This window comes from Stegostoma tigrinum, chromosome 22 (assembly GCF_030684315.1).
Source record: "Stegostoma tigrinum isolate sSteTig4 chromosome 22, sSteTig4.hap1, whole genome shotgun sequence".
Lineage (NCBI taxonomy): Eukaryota > Metazoa > Chordata > Chondrichthyes > Orectolobiformes > Stegostomatidae > Stegostoma > Stegostoma tigrinum.
In genome coordinates, this window is record NC_081375.1 from 22,467,397 (window position 1) to 22,487,656 (window position 20,260).

The 20,260-nt window shown below is 42.5% G+C and overlaps 1 protein-coding gene across 4 annotated transcripts in view; it reads left to right on the forward strand.

Moving 5' to 3' along the window:
* tbc1d16 (TBC1 domain family, member 16) overlaps positions 1-20,260 on the forward strand; it is a 108,191-nt gene that overhangs the window by 16,758 nt on the left and 71,173 nt on the right. For all 4 annotated transcript variants that reach the window (XM_048554776.1, XM_048554778.1, XM_048554777.1 and 1 more), the window contains 2 exons: positions 4,550-4,758; positions 18,412-19,039. In XM_048554776.1, the coding sequence (XP_048410733.1) occupies positions 4,587-4,758; positions 18,412-19,039 (800 nt within the window). In that variant the 5' untranslated portion in view covers positions 4,550-4,586. The remainder of the gene's footprint in view (positions 1-4,549; positions 4,759-18,411; positions 19,040-20,260) is intronic.

Genomic DNA, 20,260 nt, shown 5'->3' on the forward strand with positions numbered 1-20,260 from the left:
CTCATATTGGCCACAAATGTTTCAGCCTTGTTGTAGGCACTGATGTGCCAGGCTCCACTGTCATCAAGAATGAGGATATTGATGGAGTCTTCTTCCCCTTGTGATTAATCACGAGGGGAAGAAGACTCCATCAATATCCTCATTCTTGATGACAGTGGAGCCTGGCACATCAGTGGATATGACAGTAGAATAGAGCTCTGATGTGATCCATTGGTTGTGGAATCATTTCGTTCTGTCTAGTGGATACTACTTGTGGTATTTGACATGTAGGTAGTCCTGCTAGTTCTACTGCTGGTATGCCCTCTACTCTTTAATGAGCTACGTTCCTTGGGTTGATGGTAATAGGATAATGCAGAATATACTGGCTGTCATTTTACAAATTATGGCTGAATACAGTGCTGTTTGTGGCCCAAATTTGCACTCTGGTTTATTTTGAAACTATTCTGTTTTATACCACATGGGCAGATGTATTTATGATAGGTACATTGATGAGCATCTGATCTAGTAGGTTTTTACCTTATTGGTTCCTCTACCATCTGCCGCAGGCCCTCTCTGGCAGATATGTTCATGATGACTCCAACAACTCAGTCAGTCATGACGCTATCAAGCTACTTCTGCTGATGGACATTAAATGCCACAAACCAGAGGACATCCTGTACCCTTGACACACTCATTTCTTCCTATAATTGGTGCTCAACATGGAGTACTGATGCATGAGCTGAGGGAGGGCAGGAGGTGGTAATCAGCAGGTAGCTCCCTAACGCATGTTTTACCTGATGTCATGAAGCTACATGGGGTCCAGAGTCCATATTTAGGACACCCAGGACAACTCCCTGCTGATGTCTACCAATGTGCTGCTTGACTAAGCTGCAGTTTAAACAGGATATACGCAAAATTGTAGAGAGTGGTGTTCTGAGATATTGACTATAAGATGTGGTTCGGTGAGTAGATCAATAAGGCTGATTTTGCCATTGTCATTCTGGTGCCTAGTTCCATGTTGCTTTATTCTTTGATTTTTTTGTTAGTGGTTTGGTACAAATTGTAGGTTGCTATTCCATTCAGTTAATAGTCAACCAATTGCTGTTGGTGTGGAGTGACATGTAGATCACATCAGGCAAGGAAATAAAATAAAGAACAGGAGCAGACCAGTCAGCTGCTTGACCCTGCTCCCTATTTGACAGAATCATGGCTGATCTGATTGTAACCTCAAATCCACATTCCTGCCAATCCTGACAAACAACAATGTATCCATCTCTGCTTTCAATGCCTTTTTGAGAAGAGAATTCCAAAGAATCAACCCACTGTAGGAAAGAATTTTATGTCATCTCTTTTAAATGGGTAACTCCTTAATTTTTAAAGAATGATTCTATTCTCCCATAAGAGGAGACATTTTAACTGGAGAAAAGGCTGAACTGTTTCCACCTTTCAAAAAAAAAACCCCGAAAGAACTGCAGATGCAATATCCATGCTCAGTTTTAAGGAAGTGTCAACAGACCCGAAATGTTAACTCTGATTTTTTTCACAGATGCTGCCAGATCTGCTGAGCTTTCCAAGCATTTTCTGTTGTTGTTCCTGTTTTCACCTGTATTGTTTCAACCATATCCTCACAATCTCATGATGGAACCAGCTAAGAGGTTCTTGTACATCCTAACTCTATCAGTCCACATTCATTACAAAGTCAATTCCTGTGATGGCTCAGTCACCACCACTTATTGGTTGACAGTCATATACCCAAAGATCTTCTGTAATGTGGACTGACCACTGAGTTATGACCAGCGCATTTATACTGCTGCTATAGGCACCACTGCAAATGAAGTATGAATAGGTGAACATTGATACTAGACAACTGGATATTCAATGGCCAGGACCAACTGGAGGCTGACTGTTCGAAGGGCTGTTGGAAGAGGTAAGAAGAAAAGGAATGCTCAGTTACTTGATAAGACCCCCCCCCCCCCAAAAAGAAACGAATCCTCCACTTTCTCAAGTCAGTACCTTCATCTGTACAGCAGAGATACCTATACCATAATGTGGCTCCTGAACTGTACCAAGCAATACTTTGTGCCTTGTTGTTCGACAAATCGTCTTGTGAATCAAAAGACTACCATTGTAAATATGTATTCTTGTATTGACTGCACAGACTTGTCCCATATTTCATATTCTCACATCACATTACTCAGTTGCCTTTAGGCCCTGCTAACAGGTTGTTCAAATCTGCCATTAGTTTCAGACTGGCAAATAAAAAAAATCGCATTTATGCAATGAGAGATGCTTTTAGTTTGGAATTCATGAATATTTTTGATAGAACAGCACATTACTTTGCAACAGCAGATTATTCAGCTCTAGGACATCTCTGCAGGATTTCCGCTGAGTAGTTTCCTAAGCCCAAATATCTATAGCAGCCTCATCAATAACCTTCCCCATCATCATAAAATTAGAAATGAGAATATTCGGTAATGATTGCAAAATGCTCAGCAGCATTTGCAACTCTTCAGATACTGAAACAGTCCATATTCAAATACAGTATCCAGGCTTGGGCTGTCAAGTGGCAAGTAACATTTATGCCACATAAATGCCAGGCATTGACCATTACTGAGAAGTGACAATCTAACCACCACCCCTTGACATTCAATGGTGTTACCATCACTGAATCCCCCACTATCAACATCCTGGTGGTTACTACTGACCAGAAACTCAAATGCAGTGAGTAACTCACCTTCTGACTCACCAAAGCTTATCCCATCATCTACAAGGTGCAAGTCAAGTATGTGATGCAATACTCACCACTTGCTTGGATGAATACAGCTCCAAAAATACTCAAGCGGCTTGACACCATCTAGGACAAAGTAGTCTGCTTGATTGGCACCACATCCACTCACTCCACACGCTCATTAGCAGCAGTGCATACTATCTACAAGATGCACTGCAGAAATTCACCAAAGATCCTCAGGTAGCACCTTCCAAAGCCACATCCACTTAAAGGATAAAGGTAGCAGATAGGTGGAAACAACGCCACCTGCAGGTTAATAAAATGTGAGGCTGGACGAACACAGCAGGCCAAGCAGCATCTCAGGAGCACAAAAGCTGACGTTTCGGGCCTAGACCCTTCATCAGAGAGGGGGATGGGGGGAGGGAACTGGAATAAATAGGGAGAGAGGGGGAGGCGGACCGAAGATGGAGAGTAAAGAAGATAGGTGGAGAGAGTGTAGGTGGGGAGGTAGGGAGGGGATAGGTCAGTCCAGGGAAGACGGACAGGTCAAGGAGGTGGGATGAGGTTAGTAGGTAGCGGGGGGTGCGGCTTGGGGTGGGAGGAAGGGATGGGTGAGAGGAAGAACCGGTTAGGGAGGCAGAGACAGGTTGGACTGGTTTTGGGATGCAATGGGTGGGGGGGAAGAGCTGGGCTGGTTGTGTGGTGCAGTGGGGGGAGGGGACGAACTGGGCTGGTTGAGGGATGCAGTGGGGGAAGGGGAGATTTTGAAGCTGGTGAAGTCCACATTGATACCATATGGCTGCAGGGTTCCCAGGCGGAATATGAGTTGCTGTTCCTGCAACCTTCAGGTGGCATCATTGTGGCAGTGCAGGAGGCCCATGATGGACATGTCATCAAGAGAATGGGAGGGGGAGTGGAAATGGTTTGCGACTGGGAGGTGCAGTTGTTTTTTGCGAACTGAGCGGAGGTGTTCTGCAAAGCGGTCCCCAAGCCTCCGCTTGGTTTCCCCAATGTAGAGGAAGCCGCACCGGGTACAGTGGATGCAGTATACCACATTGGCAGATGTGCAGGTGAACCTCTGCTTGATGCCACCTGCAGGTTCCCTTCTCAACCACTCACCATCTTGGAAAAATATTGCCATTTTCTTCACTGTTGCTGAGTCAAAATCCTGAAATTCCCTCCCTCATGGCAGTATAAGTCAATCTATAGCAAGTGGACTGCAGCAATTCAAGAAGGCACCTTGTCACCACCTTGTCACGGGCAACTAGGGACAGGCAATAAATGCTGCCCTATCAGTGATGCCCACATCCCATGAAAAAATGAAAAAAATCTGTTCTAGGATTTGAATTCTAAAAGGACTCAAAATTAATTTTTAATGCATGGTTTTGAACATTCAAGTCTTAGTAATATGTTTGTTCCACGCTCCTGTTTTTTTCCCGTTCTTTCTTTTGCCCTATAATAGGTCTACAATCCACTCTAAACCCACCTTTTCTGCCCTTACTTCCCTTAAGAAGACAAGGTTCCTAAGAGGGGCATAGAGGTCCACAGCACAAAAAAGGCCCTTCAGCCTATTGAAACTGCATCAGTCTTTGTCCTTGTGAGTGTTTGTCATAGTGTGGCTGTGAGTTTGTGTGCTATCCTGATTTCTACGACCGGCCAGCTCGGTGAGCAAGTCAACAACCTCACCCTTCAAAAGAACCTTAAATGTTTTCACAGATGAAGTAGGAATGCAGGATGGAGGGTATAGCAGCTTCCTTAAGGAGCTGGAGTCATTGAGCCTCAGTGAGATTTTAGTCAGTTTTAATTTGGTTTTTAAGAAATTATATTTTGGTTTTGAACTAGGCTGAAGACTACAGATGATGGAAAGAAATTGTTGGAGATGTCTCTGGGTCAGCTCCTGCGGCGTGCATCTTCGAAAGCCTCTGACCTTCTGACCTTTAATCAGTCAAGTGGATCCTCCAGAATTTTGGATGGTGAAATTATTTACTCAAAAAACAATGTTTGTGTCCATCCATCCGATGTGCTGCGAGGTCTTGGAGAACACCACCCAGGTACAGTACAGACTGCTGAACTGCTATTAAAGGTTCAGGTTTAAACAAGCTTTGCTGGTTAATGTGTTGGTTCTGTTGAACAATTGAATTTCAAACTGAAGTCAAAAATAGTAAAACTTGCAATTGCATCCAGTGTTTAGCCATATTTTTAATTGGGTAGTTAGTTATCATTTCCATTCTCTTTAAAAGTTAGTCACCACCATAAATTGCAAGTGATTACACTCACCGCAGACAAAATCATGATAAACCACAAGATTGTACATTATGGAAGACAAGTGCAGCACTAAATAAGAACTGGAAGCTATCTGTATTATTTTTGAGTATCTTCCTGCCAACCAGCATTAAGAGGGCAAATGACAGAACTCAAAAATGGGATTATCCTATCTTTTGGTCGTGTAGTAGTCTAAAACACGGATCTAAAGGAAAGACTTTTTTTTAAACAGAAGAACTTACTAAATCAACACGTTTTTAGTTTTTGTTCAAAGTTGCCATCAGTGCAGAACATTAATGCTCGAAAAATATTGGTAATTAATATTAATCTCAACTTAAAATTTACCATACGAGACAGAAATATGTTTCTCAAACCAGAGTAAACTTCTTCTGCTATTATGGATAAATGATGTCAAAAGTTTTAATTTAACTTCCAATTCCACGAAACGTAGCTTTTTCTCTTTTCTTGATCTGCAGAAGTCACATGACACCAGGTTATATTCCACCAGATTTAGTTGAAATCAAAAACTTTCGCAGCACTTGTCCTTTGTCATGTGACATGGAGGGAAGCTCACGGGCACAGAATTTGTATACAGGGAAATAATAGCAAGATAATTTCAGGTATTTAGGAGTGTCAAAAGATAAGTACAAATAGTGTGAGTGGAGTGTTCACAGTCTTAATAATAAGTCTTTGCAGGTGAACAAATGTGTCAAATGGCGTGAGTAAAGTTTCAACAGCTGAATAACAAGTGACTTTACTTACCGTTTGATGCTTTTGATCACCAGCGAAGTCTTGTTACTAAAGCTGTTGACACTCCACTATCACTATTTGTCCTTATCTTTTGATACCTCTAAACACTTGGCATTATCTTCCCATTATCTCTGTGTATATAAATTCTGTGCCTCTGCTCTTCCCTCCAATCCACCTGATGAAGGAGCAGCATTCCAAGAACTTGTGATTTCAAATAAACCTGTTGGACTATAACCTGGTGTCATGTGACTTCTGACTTTGTCCACCCCAGTCCAACATCGGCACCTCCACATCCTGATTTGCAGCACAGCCAAATATATTGATAAAGTTTTAGATTTGGTATTTAGTGACCTCATTCAGTTTGCAAGACCACTGAAACTGTTTGGAAAGATTTTCAGATGGAAGATGTTTATTCCTTCCTTAGTTAATGTAATTATGGCTTTGGGAGTGTACAAAAAAGGCACTTACATTGCCACATCATTCTGTGTGACAAACCATTTAACAATCTTCTCTATCCTACTTTAATCTTCTCTATCCTATTTTAATAATTAATAATCTGTCCAAAATATCAGAACTTTTTCTTAAATTTCTGTTCTCAGTGTCTCAAATGTAGAATTTAAGATGCGCAATTTAAAACTATGTTTCGCTTTTGAAGGAAGACTTTAGTTGGCTTTCCGTGCTCAAAATATTGGGTTCTTTGAGCCACTCATTTCTGAGCCCTTCCAAATTCTATTGCGGTGAAGTTATCCATTTAAATACTTTAAAACTTAAATACTGTAGCATTTACTAATTTACCGAGAAAATTGCCAATTTGTTACGCACTTTATTTGTAGACATGCAAAAATTAATTACCATCAAACATGTTTGAATTAGGCTTTCACTAGTTACCACAAATATTGGCAGACTTGTTTTGCTGAAAGAACTTGCCTGCTTGTTTGCCTGGAGTTAAGCTTTGTGCTTTATTGTGGTATGAAATGCCGTAGCAAAATGCAGACAGTAGGAGGCAGTCATGATGGTTGCATGGATACGAGTGAGCAACATATTGAGGAAACATCACATTTCACAACTACTGAAAATCTAATATTAGTGCTAATACAAAGGATTTTAAATTAGCTTTTCAACAACATCTGCGTAAGATTTTCCACTTTTATGCTTTTCTGTTAATTAGTGTGCTGCCCTCTGCAGAAAAACCGTATAATTTTGTGGGCCTTTTTGTAAATCAGTTTTGTGAGTTTTTCAGTTTAGAGACCAGAAATTTTGTATGCGAGGAAAGCATTAAAAGGTCTGGGTAAGTGCTGGAGTCTCAGGTTACAGATTTGTTATGACAGTGATAAATTGAGAGACTGCGTAAAGTAATTTGAATGTACCTGATTTTAAAGTTCAAGCCCATGTACTGAAATTGCAAAATAAATATTTAAGTATTTCGTGACCACTCTATGCTACTGAACTTGTCTTTAATTTCTCTTAGCCAAGGTTAATGTACAGTGCCCTCTAGTGTTGAAGCCATTGCACTTGACCTACAGAAATAGATAGAGGTGAGCAGAGTTTAAATCAAAATATTCAAAGTACCAATAAATGATCAGAAAATAGATATTTTATTAGTATCAATATTTGGAAAAGCAAAAAGATAACAGGTAGATAAAGGCAAAAGATAGAATTGTCTTCTTCATTCTTGTGAAATGTGCTTTTGATGTTTCCTGATAGCAGCTATTGTACTGCAGGCTTAAAAATAAATTAGCAAGCTACTGTTACAATTATATTAATGAGATGGCTCACTGAAGAGCAATTTTAAGAAAGTAGTTTGTATACACCTTTAAGACAGTTCTAAACAGTCTAGGTTCCATGATAATCAGTAGTGTGTTTAACCGTGTGCCTTCAGAATGCAATGACAACTGTGTAATAGACTGAAGAATAGTCATATGTAAAAATAAGGATGAAGTTACCCAATACTTCAATTCACATTTGCATAAGGAAACTGTCACCAACAGCAATTTGCATTTTTAACACTGGAACATGTTCCAAGGTACTAAACAGAAACATACTCAAACAAAAATGGGCATGATTTCAAGAAAATACTAGAATGGGCCCAAAAGCTTCGTCAGAAGAGTGGATTTTAAGGTGGGGCTTTGAGGATGAGATAATGGCAGAGAGGTAGAGAATTCATTAGTGTAGGTCTTAGACTTCAAAGTTGAAAGAAAGGGAAGAAGATAAAGGGAGAAAGAGCACAGAGTCTGAGTAATGCAAAATTCTGAGGGTTGTAGAGCTGGTGCAGGTTATGAAACAGAGCAGAATAATCCTATAAGAAATTGAGGTTGAGATTTCAAAATTGGAGCCACTGGGAGTTGGGGAACCATAATAGGTTAGTCAGGACATCAGACTTAAGGAATTCAAAACTGGGTCTGTGCAGGAATTATAACCAGAATGGGAGAGAGTAGAGGAGAGGTTACCAAAAATGGAGATATCAAATGTGATGTGATTAATTAATTAACAGGTATACAAGGAGGGTATTAAATGAAAAGCCAACATGTAGGCTGTGGGGAGCAGAAAGTGCAGATTTAAATGCCTTAAAGGGAAAGAGGAGTATTGGAGGTAAGCAGAGTTGGAAGTAAGTTTGGACTGGTTAGAGATGCAGGGAAGTGGTCAGAGATGACTTATTGTTCTTAAAACCTTGAGAGTAGAAACATCATGAAATGGCAGGATTGAGGAGGTAATCATGAGTATGGGTAGCAGAGTTTATATGTTACATACAATAAGTAAACACTGTCATGGAACTTGTGATATGGGTTCTGTGATAGGTGTTTAAAACAAATTATTCCTACTATTATGCTATTTCTGACTATCAAACTCTCCAATACTTTGTGTAATTTGTTCAGACTAGGATGCTAAGTTTTTCAGAAATTGTATTCCATCGAATGTGCCTAGTTATCTGATTCAATCAGGCTAATTTCACATGAGAGACCATGCTGATGCACTTGAAACACTGAGTTTTTTGACAATGGACCTTGAAAAATGGACTGAAAAATTTTAGTTTTGTATGAAAAAGCTGTCTTGTAGATAAAACTAAGATGGCTTGCTTTGAAACAATAAAAGGTAGTCCTGCCCTCCTCAAGTAATAAGGAGTTGAAGTGGCCCTCAAATACTTTCTTTCCCTTTGCAATACAGCGCCTTAACAATCAAACTTTGGACATGTTCTCCCGAAGTTTTATACTTAGCTTTGAAGTTTAGCTGTTGTAAATACAGCATATTTTGATAAAGTATATGAAGTTCTTTTTCTGCTTTAGTGGAGCATTCACCCATTTATTGTACCAGCTTCACATCCCTATTGAAAATGATAAAATAATTACAAGCAAGTATGAGAAACATTAGTTTAGCATTATTTCAAGGCTTTCGACCTATGACATGCTTTAGTCCTTTACATGGTGGATTATGGAACTCTTTTGGAAAATTTCCCTTTATAATGTAAATTGGAAATGTTTTCAAATTCATTAGCCAAAACAGACTGGGCATGCTGTAAAGTTCAGTTGAATCCACATAAATCCATAACCACGGCTTGGCCAGGAACGTAGGCTGCTCACACAAAAGAACAGCTTATCATATTTATATCCTAATTCACAGTTACTTCTGACTGATTGTAGACAACAAAGTAAATATAACTGGATTTTATAGGTAATTTTCAGTTCATCAAACATAACTGACAACCAGGACTAACAGTATATGTTTAACAATAGAAATTTGAATATTGCGAACACTCTGTCCTTGAATCAGGATTAAGCATTTAACTGTACCGTGGTCACGATGTTTGGATAATAGGATTGTGTAAAGTGATTTGATGTTTTTAAATTCACTTCTGTTCTATATGATTATCTGGATTTAGCTACTGCTGTTAAGGATCATTTCTTATAGAAGATTTTACCATTTTTACTCAAATGCAGTACCTTTATGTTGGGTGGGTGTTTACCTCGTAGCTAAATTGTAAAACTTCAAGTCATTTGTAAGGAATCAGGTCAGACTTTTACCTCGAATTGCACATCAATATATTCCTTTCACTGACACCTAGAAAAGAGATAAATTTATGGTTATGAAGCTGCTTTTCTGAATCACTGTATCTCCTGTCAACACACTTGAACAGTTTGTTGATCCTGCTGACGACATTATTATGTACTCTTTGTTGCTCCTTCTTGCTTGTTCATTCATTATGCACTTGCACCATGCTGGAACATGATGTTGGTGCATCTGAAGTTATTGTTCCTGCCTGTCACTTGCCACCACTTTTTGTACTTCACTTATTGTTCCTTGCCTGTGACTCCGTTCACTGTTGCAGATAGGCCTCTTGCCACTCACTAGTGAAATTCTTATCTCGCTGTTCAAAAGTTGGGTGGAAGGTCAGACCTTTTCCTCTGGCATACAGACTGTCACCTGGTTTGCCACATCAGTCAGGGTGTGGGTCAGTGGATGAGGCAGCGAGGACTCTATGATTCTATGAGTCTATGACTCAGGTTGGGAGTGGGACGGTGCAGGGTCAACAAAATGAGCAGTGAGTGGGAAGTGAATAGATAGCAAGAAAAATGATAAGTGAAGTAGTGAGCTGTTGAGAGCATAGTAGTAATCAAGAGACATCCAAATTGTTACTCTTTGATGCAAGCAACTACCTATGTCTCGCTATCAGTGACATCACAGACTCTATGACTGTGTGGGTGGTGAATATGCCTTCTGCTATTGCAGTGACAGCAAACACAATAAACTCAATCAAATAATTCTACAGTTGTAAGCGGTGAAATTGCAAGAGAGCTTGTACTTAAAATATTTTCAGTTTCAAAAACCACAAGTCTAAGTAGCATAATATTTTATGTGGTCCACTAAGTTTAAGCCTGTCTATAGATTTGAATTCCTTGCTAATCAGAGGTTTGTGCAGCTCATTTTAAAAAAAAATTAAACTGTTTAGTGAATTACTTTTGTTTGATATGAGTTCCAACAATTATTCCATTAACCTAATCTAACCATCCTAGCCATTATAGGCATTGGCAAGTCAGTTGGAAAAATAGGGTGAAATTCTTGACATTGAAAAGAAAGAGTCCAATTCTCCAACCAAACAGGATGAGAATCTTACTAGTAAGTGGCAACCATGTGTTTCTGTTTATATGCATTAGTATATCATTATGACCTATTGTCACCCTATCAACATGCAGTTTCTGATTCTCTCACTCACACATAGAAACTAGATGGTGACAGTTCCCAACCTGAAAGACAGAGCAACTATCTGGGAATTCCAGCTTGCTCTTTGCTCCTCCCAATTTCCACCTTGATTAGCAGCTCCCAACATCTTAAGGCAGACTCCAAAGGTAGTGACTGCCTGCATCCTCCGTGCATGCCATGCTGGCACCGACCACATCCAAGCCTCATCTCTGCCACTTAGAATACGACTCTGCACTTCGGAGCTCACTGATGACTTTCATTGGAATACTGCTCCCAAGGCACTCTTCCCCCCAAGGACAGACACCCAACTGAGAGGTTCAACAAGTGCTTTTCAGATCTCCCCACTAGTTCGCAACGCTCGCTGACTTTGTATCTACTTGAGTGCTCACAGCATCAATGCCTTGCTGTCCATTGCCTTGCCCTTTTGTGTTTTCACCTCTTAACCAGATCTTAAAGACTAACAGTACTTCTGTCTTGACTTGCTGTTTAGCACAGACACAAAGCCAGGCAGCTTGCCACAGTTGTCAATGGTGATCAGTCAGGAGCTGGACATGTTGCATGGTACTGTACTGTGTCAACCTCATGTGCCAGCAATGTGTAGCAAACACACATGTGCTTCAACCAAACAACCATGTCTCAAAGTCTGTCAAGGGAGTGTCCTTTAATTGTCAAGAGAAGGGAGACAGTGTTCAGTCATGTTATGGTAGCACAGTAAGTCAAGGGCAGCATCTGATATCAATCCAGGATGTTAGATGAAGTTAGTTGGCCTCTTAGGACACCCAGTGGTATAGATTCCATATCAATATAGTCTGAAGAATGGGCCATAGTCAGTCCTGCAGATCCAGTGCAACCAGTCTGGAAAGTTCTGGTTAGGCAGTCAAAAAGGTATACTGATATCAGTCAGCAATATAGTCAGAAGTCAAATGACAACAGGCTATAGTCCAACAGGTTTATTTGAAATCACAAGCTTTCAGAGCACAGCTTCTTCATCAGTTGGTGTCCACCCGTCACTTCACCTGACGAAGGAGCAGCACTCTGAAGGCTTATAATTTCAAATAAACCTATTGAACTATAACCTAGTATCATGACTTCTGACTTTGTACCACCCCGGTCCAACACCAGCACCTCCACATCAGTCAGCGATCTGGTCACTCATCAATCAGGACTGCCCATTCAGGTCATCCAAGGGGTAGGCCATAGTCAGCCCTGGAGTTAACTGAATTAAAGTTAGGGTGGAGGTTTAACAGGAGCTGTATCAAAATTGTTAGGGAAGTTGGGGAAGTTAATTCTGGTGATTGGAGGCACTGTGCTGGAACGCTGAGAGGATAATAATTGTAAAGTGTCAAAACACAACATATAAACGGGGAAGGGGCCCTCTTGTGGTACAGTGCTAATGATCCTACCCTTGTGCCCAGAAGCCCGGGTTCCAAGTGCCACCTGCTCCAGAGGTTTGTAATAACATTTCTGAACAGGTTGATAGAAAAGTAGGTTAAAAAAATTGAAAAGTAAAGGGGTTGGGGATGATGTCCTTGACTGCTAGGCTGAGTCTGTGACTCACTCTGCTAAGTGCAATCTGTGTTGCCTTCCATTCTCATATGAATTGCAATGCATGCTGGAAATGGAAAATGGCTACAGCCATACCCAGAGTGGATGTAATAACTTTTTTTTGTCTGAAGATGCAAATTCTACTTGTGAATAATGTGAAGCCCTTCAAGGGGAATCTGAATCTATTAAGCACTATCACGGTGCAGACTGGAGTTATTTGTGATCGTGTTATCTTGCATGTGCAGTGCTTGAGATGTCCAGCTGTGTGGCATAAAACCTGGTCGCAAGCAATCTTAACCATGTCATTGGTCATTGCAGATTAAAGGTTGTCATCTCTGTGAAGCAGAAGTAATTCAACACAGATGACCTTAAAAGTTGCATCTGTAGGCCACATTTCACAAAGACAAACTGATTCCATTGCCTGCACAGGGGAATGGAACTGATTTTGAATTGTTAAATACTCACTAACATCCTCTTTTAAAAGCATTGATGTCCTTCTTGGATAATGTTAGTGTTGGGGAGCAAGGTATCAGTAATCGCATTGCATTTTCAATCTTCCACTGTAGTTGTGCAAAATGGCCTGTGCTGCATTCATCAGAATGTAGAGGCATTCCATGGTCACCCTTGTCGGAGTTTCCCATGTCTCACTGTATGGAGGAGTATACCAAACTGTCGACGACTAGTTTCCCTACCAGGGTTTTATCCGAAAACAAGAGCTACCTTCTGCAACCATAGCTAATGACTCTTTTACACAACCTCCTAACTGAGGCTGAGCATGGATATAGTGGAACCTGTTCTTCCACCAGTGCAATGGTGGAGCAGAGAGTAGGCCTTCTGGAGATGAGTTTCTAATGTTTGGATCAGTGTGGGGCTGGTCTTACAGACTACCAGACAGAATGTGCCACTCAGTCTCGGCATACTATGCTGTGCATAAGTGGGACCAACAAAAGGGAGACGTAATAGACTCTGAAGAAGTTGGTGAACAGCAACAATATTTCAAGAAGCAATTTGGGACATTGAGCAGAGGGAATGTCACCTTCAGCATGATAAAGCTGTGCATGTTAGGGACAACAAGACAGGCAGGATTTGATTGATACCCAGTTCAAATATGACTTATTTACATGCAGATTTTTTGTTTTGCTGCTTGAAAGGCAGGCAGTCCCTGTCTGTTCCCAGAGACAAATGCAGCTTTTTTTGTTTTCTTTTTGTTGCTGGATCGAAATGGATATTTTCATTCATTTCTAGTGTGATGCTCCCACATTGTAACCTAACTTTTCATTGTTCACGAGGAATTGGGGAAAGAGTATCACTACCTAAGATAGGGTTGTAAGGTGAGATAAAGCAAATGGCAGGTAACCTCTGTAGTTTGGTCCAAAATAGCAATAGATTTATGAATGTGCACTTATATTTGTAATGAAGTGTCAGCTGTGCCATCAATGTGCCCTGAGAAGTGTTTCTTTTTGGATTCCTTCCCATAATATGTGCTATCAAAGGCAACTCCTGGTTGGTAATGTTTGACTACAGAATCCATAGCATCCCTACAGTGTGGAAACAAGCCATTTGGCCCAACAAATCCACACCGAACCTCAGAGCATCCCACCCAGACTCATCCCCCATGACCCACCTAATATATGCCCTCTACCTCCCTGAACACTGCGGGCAATTTAGCATGGCCAGTCCACCTAACCTGCACATCTTTAGACTGTGGGAGGAAACTGGAGCTAGATGCATGTCTTCTAGGCATTGGTGCCAGGAATCTCAGGTACTCCTAGGAATGCTCTGGTGAGAAGGGAGATAGAACAAATGGGCACAGTAGAGGTGTGGAGTATCAGAAAATGGTGTGAGAAACCTTGCTAGGATTCCTAGAGAGAAACTCACCATGAAACTCAGCAATATTGACACTTTAGCTGATTTCTGATAAAATTCAGCCTTAGTCCTGTTTCACTTTCTTGCCTATACTTAATCATTGAGATTACACTTTGTTAAATGTCTGACTGCATCCAAATTATATAGCTTTTGGTGACTTTAAGTGAATTCTCAACATTGAATGTGTTACATCATTGTTGAATATGAAGCTAAGCTATGTAAGATTTTTATGAGAGATAATGGGAACTGCAGATGCTGGAGAATTCCAAGATAATAAAATGTGAGGCTGGATGAACACAGCAGGCCAAGCAGCATCTCAGGAGCACAAAAGCTGACGTTTCGGGCCTAGACCGTTCATCAGAGAGGGGGATGGGGAGAGGGAGCTGGAATAAATAGGGAGAGAGGGGGAGGCGGACCAAAGATGGAGAATAAAGAAGATAGGTGGAGAGAGTATAGGTGGGGAGGTAGGGAGGGGATAGGTCAGTCCAGGGAAGACGGACAGGTCAAGGAGGTGGGATGAGGTTAGTAGGTAGATGGGGGTGCGGCTTGGGATGGGAGGAAGGGATGGGTGAGAGGAAGAACCGGTTAGGGAGGCAGAGACAGGTTGGACTGGTTTTGGGATTCAGTGGGTGGGGGGGAAGAGCTGGGCTGGTTGTGTGGTGCAGTGGGGGGAGGGGACGAACTAGGCTGGTTTAGGGATGCAGTAGGGGAAGGGGAGATTTTGAAACTGGTGAAGTCCACATTGATACCATATGGCTGCAGGGTTCCCAGGCGGAATATGATTTGCTGTTCCTGCAACCTTCGGGTGGCATCATTGTGGCAGTGCAGGAGGCCCATGATGGACATGTCATCTAGAGAATGGGAGGGGGAGTGGAAATGGTTTGCGACTGGGAGGTGCAGTTGTTTGTTGCGAACTGAGCGGAGGTGTTCTGCAAAGCGGTCTCCAAGCCTCCGCTTGGTTTCCCCAATGTAGAGGAAGCCGCACCGGGTACAATGGATGCAGTATACCACATTGGCAGATGTGCAGGTGAACCTCTGTTTAATGTGGAATGTCATCTTGGGGCCTGCGATAGGGGTGAGGGAGGAGGTGTGGGGACAAGTGTAGCATTTCCTGCGGTTGCAGGGGAAGGTGCCGGGTGTGGTGGTTGGAGGGCAGTGTGGAGCGAACAAGGGATTCACGGAGAGAGTGGTCTCTCCGGAAAGCAGACAGGGGAGGGGATGGAAAAATGTCTTGGGTGGTGGGGTCAGATTGTAAATGGCGGAAGTGTCGGAGGATGATGCGACACCACCCACGCCCTCCACCTCCTCCAGTCTCCACCTATCTGGACTCCATTTTCTCCCCTTTGGTCCAGGAACTCCCCACCTACGTCCGTGACACCACCCACGCCCTCCACCTCCTCCAGGACTTCCAATTCCCTGGCCCCCAACACCTCATATTCACCATGGACATCCAGTCCCTGTACACCTACATTCCGCATGGAGATGGCCTCAAGGCCCTCCGCTTCTTCCTGTCCCGCAGGCCCGACCAGTCCCCCTCCACCGACACTCTCATCCGCCTAGCTGAACTCGTCCTCACACTCAACAACTTCTCTTTTGACTCCTCCCACTTCCTACAGACTAAGGGGGTGGCCATGGGCACCCGCATGGGCCCCAGCTATGCCTGCCTCTTTGTAGGTTACGTGGAACAGTCCCTCTTCCGCACCTACACAGGCCCCAAACCCCACCTCTTCCTCCGGTACATTGATGACTGTATCGGCGCCGCCTCTTGCTCTCCAGAGGAGCTCGAACAGTTCATCCACTTCACCAACACCTTCCACCCCAACCGTCAGTTCACCTGGGCCATCGCCAGCACATCCCTCACCTTCCTGGACCTCTCAGTCTCCATCTCAGGCAACCAGCTTGTAACTGATGTCCATTTCAAGCCCACTGACTCCCACGGCTACCTAGAATACACCACCTCCCACCCACCCTCCTGCAAAAATTCCATCCCTATTCCCAATTCCTCGGCCTCTGCCGCATCTGCTCCCACGATAAGACATTCCACTCGCGCACATCCCAGATGTCCAAGTTCTTTAAGGACCGCAACTTTCCCCCCACAGTGATCGAGAACGCCCTTGACCGCGTCTCCCGTATTTCCCGCAACACATCCCTCACACCCCGCCCCCGCCACAACCGCCCTAAGAGGATCCCCCTCATTCTCACACACCACCCTACCAACTTCCGGATACAACGCATCATCCTCCGACACTTCCGCCATTTACAATCCGACCCCACCACCCAAGACATTTTTCCATCCCCTCCCCTGCCTGCTTTCCGGAAAGACCACTCTCTCCGTGACTCCCTTGTTCGCTCCACACTGCCCTCCAACCCCACCACACCCGGCACCTTCCCCTGCAACCGCAGGAAATGCTACACTTGTCCCCACACCTCCTCCCTCACCCCTATCGCAGGCCCCAAGATGACATTCCACATTAAGCAGAGGTTCACCTGCACATCTGCCAATGTGGTATACTGTATCCATTGTACCCGGTGTGGCTTCCTCTACATTGGGGAAACCAAGCGGAGGCTTGGAGACCGCTTTGCAGAACACCTCCGCTCAGTTCGCAACAAACAACTGCACCTCCCAGTCGCAAACCATTTCCACTCCCCCTCCCATTCTCTAGATGACATGTCCATCATGGGCCTCCTGCACTGCCACAATGATGCCACCCGAAGGTTGCAGGAACAGCAACTCATATTCCGCCTGGGAACCCTGCAGCCATATGGTATCAATGTGGACTTCACCAGTTTCAAAATCTCCCCTTCCCCTACTGCATCCCTAAACCAGCCTAGTTCGTCCCCTCCCCCCACTGCACCACACAACCAGCCCAGCTCTTCCTCCCCACCCACTGCATCCCAAAACCAGTCCAACCTGTCTCTGCCTCCCTAACCGGTTCTTCCTCTCACCCATCCCTTCCTCCCACACCAAGCCGCACCCCCAACTACCTACTAACCTCATCCCACCTCCTTGACCTGTCCGTCTTCCCTGGACTGACCTATCCCCTCCCTACCTCCCCACCTATACTCTCTCCACCTATCTTCTTTACTCTCCATCTTCGGTCCGCCTCCCCCTCTCTCCCTATTTATTCCAGCTCCCTCTCCCCATCCCCCTCTCTGATGAAGGGTCTAGGCCCGAAACGTCAGCTTTTGTGCTCCTGAGATGCTGCTTGGCCTGCTGTGTTCATCCAGCCTCACATTTTATTATCTAAGATTTTTATGAGCCAGATTTTTTTAAAGAACAGCGTAATAATCAAACAGCATTCATGATTTTGTGTAAATTTAATCAAATAAAGAGAAATCTCAAATACCCACCAAATGGTTGGAGGAAACAATAATCAATTTCAAAACATCTTTGAGACACCTTTTATTACATCGCCAACCAGAATAAAATGTGTCTTATTGCAGAATTTAGCTTAACAAGATTGGTAAGAGCTTGTTGTTTGCAAGAATCTGATATATGAAAAGAATCCAAAGAAGTATTCCTAAAAGTCATGGTAATTTACTTGGTGTGAATAACTTTCTTTTTCCTTTTACATAAAAAAAAACATGAGATGATCTCTGATCCCATGACTAAAACAGGCTTCAGTTGTCAGAACTCAATAAAAAATGTTTTGGAAAGTTGTAGCCTTGGATGCAATTGAAGGAATGAACTGTAATGCCATATTCCTTTACTGCAGTTTATATCTGTTTGAGGATGTTTCCATCCCATAGGGAGGGATGTGGAGGCACTGGAGAGGGTACAGGGATAACCCCAAGGTTGGAATGTTTGAGGTTTTGGGGAGGCTGAAAAGTATGGGGCTGTTTGTTCTCGTTATGATAGTTAGTGGAAGTCGTTGGAGTTGTGGTGGCTTGGAAAAGCAGACATGCAGAAAACATTTCCATTTGAGTGGAGACCACAATTTATTTAACTGAATTAGTTTTGTAATCACAATGTATTTTAGGGCTTTATTGTGTAGTAATCTTACATGGAATTTTTGTTTGCATTTATGATCTCTTTTAAAATTAACTTTCTTCTTTGGCTTCTCTTCTTATCCCTTCTTCAAACCCAGGATATTTATGCATACATTTAGAAAAGGATGAATTGCTGGGAACAACGCTTATTATCACCTGGATCCCAAACACCCGTATCCAAAGACAAGATGAAGAGGCTTTAAGATACATCACACCAGAAAGTTCTCCTGTGCGGAAAGTACAGCGTAGGAGATGCCGGCATACACACGCATCTCTTGCGCATCAACCTGTGAGCGCTTCAGGAGAAAAACAAGAATTGGTTCCACCAGAGGATGATGAGATAATAAGTGTGTCAGAGGACATGATTAATTCCATGCATATTGGGTCACCAAGATCAGAGCAGAGCACACCACTTGATTCACTCACTTTGCAAATCTCCGACAGTACACTGAAACAAGCCCATTGTCACCCCCCAATTTCTTCAACAGTAACAAGTCAGGATGAGCAGAAAGAGCTGGATATTCCTGCAGAATGTGAGGATGAGATTAATTCTAAGAGGGAGCAAGGAGAAGATGAAGCATCGTATGATCTAACCACTGATGATGTCAGTCGGGACAGCACCATTGGCTCAGATTCTGATACTTTCTCAAGTCCATTATGTTTGTCTCCAGTTGGTGACCCTCTGGCAGAAAGTAGCAGATCTGTATTTCTTGATGCAGAAAACAGGTAGTGTCACTAAAACTTCTCTTTATAGGTTTCACTTGTAATGTTTGTTTTTATTTGATGAGGAATTTATCCACAAAATAAAGATAGGCAAATAATATTTTGCATATCTTCAATGGGGATTTGAAATAAATAATAATTTTAAAGGAAAGCCATTGGGGGAATGACCTATTTCCAGGTGAAACAGAACAGTATTTATTAGCACAATATTGTATACATGTGTGAAAAAGTTAAAATAAAATAGAATGAAACATCTGAGCACATTCTGAAAGACAAGGGTTATAGTCAAAAGGACAGAAACTAGTTGCTTATATCTGTGCTTCTGCCGTACACTTTCTTGCTGAGAATGATCTATCCTTAGTCTTGTTGTATTTTTCATTTACATGTTGCATCTTCACAACATTAGAATACAATTTCAAATTCATTGTCAATACTGATGATAACGACTCTCCTTTGTTTAAAAATCTCTTGATTCTTTCATTTGTCTCTGTGATGTCAGGGTGTTTGTATGAAATCTAGTTTTAATTAAACAAATTACCTCAAATTAAACATTGGGAAAATTGAAGCCAATAACTTAATTTTCTGCCAAAAGTACTGTTTTCTTGCCACAAATTCCATTTCCCTCTCAGGATGAATCGGACTGTATGCAACCTTGATGCTATACTTAACTTTGAACTGAGATTTCAGCCTTATCTCTCCAACATAACATCAACTGCCTCCACCCTGCCTCACCCACCTCTGTTGAAATCCTGTGTTTTGTCACCTCCAAACTTCACCAGTCTAGTAATTTCTGACTGGACTTCCATCTTCACCTTTACTATTTACTATGAGCTCATTTAGACTTTGAAGTATGTATCCTAAATTAAACCTAGTAAGTCCTATTATACAGTTTCCCTATCCTGCAGCCCTCCCCCGTGCCATGCTCACTGATCTACATGAACTCCCAAATGCTTGAGGACTCTTATTTTCATGTTCAGATCACTTCATGACCTTGTCCTTTCCTATCTCTGAAATCCCCAGCTCTCCAGACCTTGGAGTACTCTGCACTCCAGCAACTTTGGTCTCATGTCTATCTTCACTTTCTTGATCTCAGGCTGAGTAGTTGATATGAAGAAGGTCTTAGATTAGGTTATAAACGGATTGGTTGGATGGGCAGATCAGTGGCGGAAGGAATTTAACCTCGATAAATATCAGGTGATGCACTTTGGAAAAAGTAATAGGACA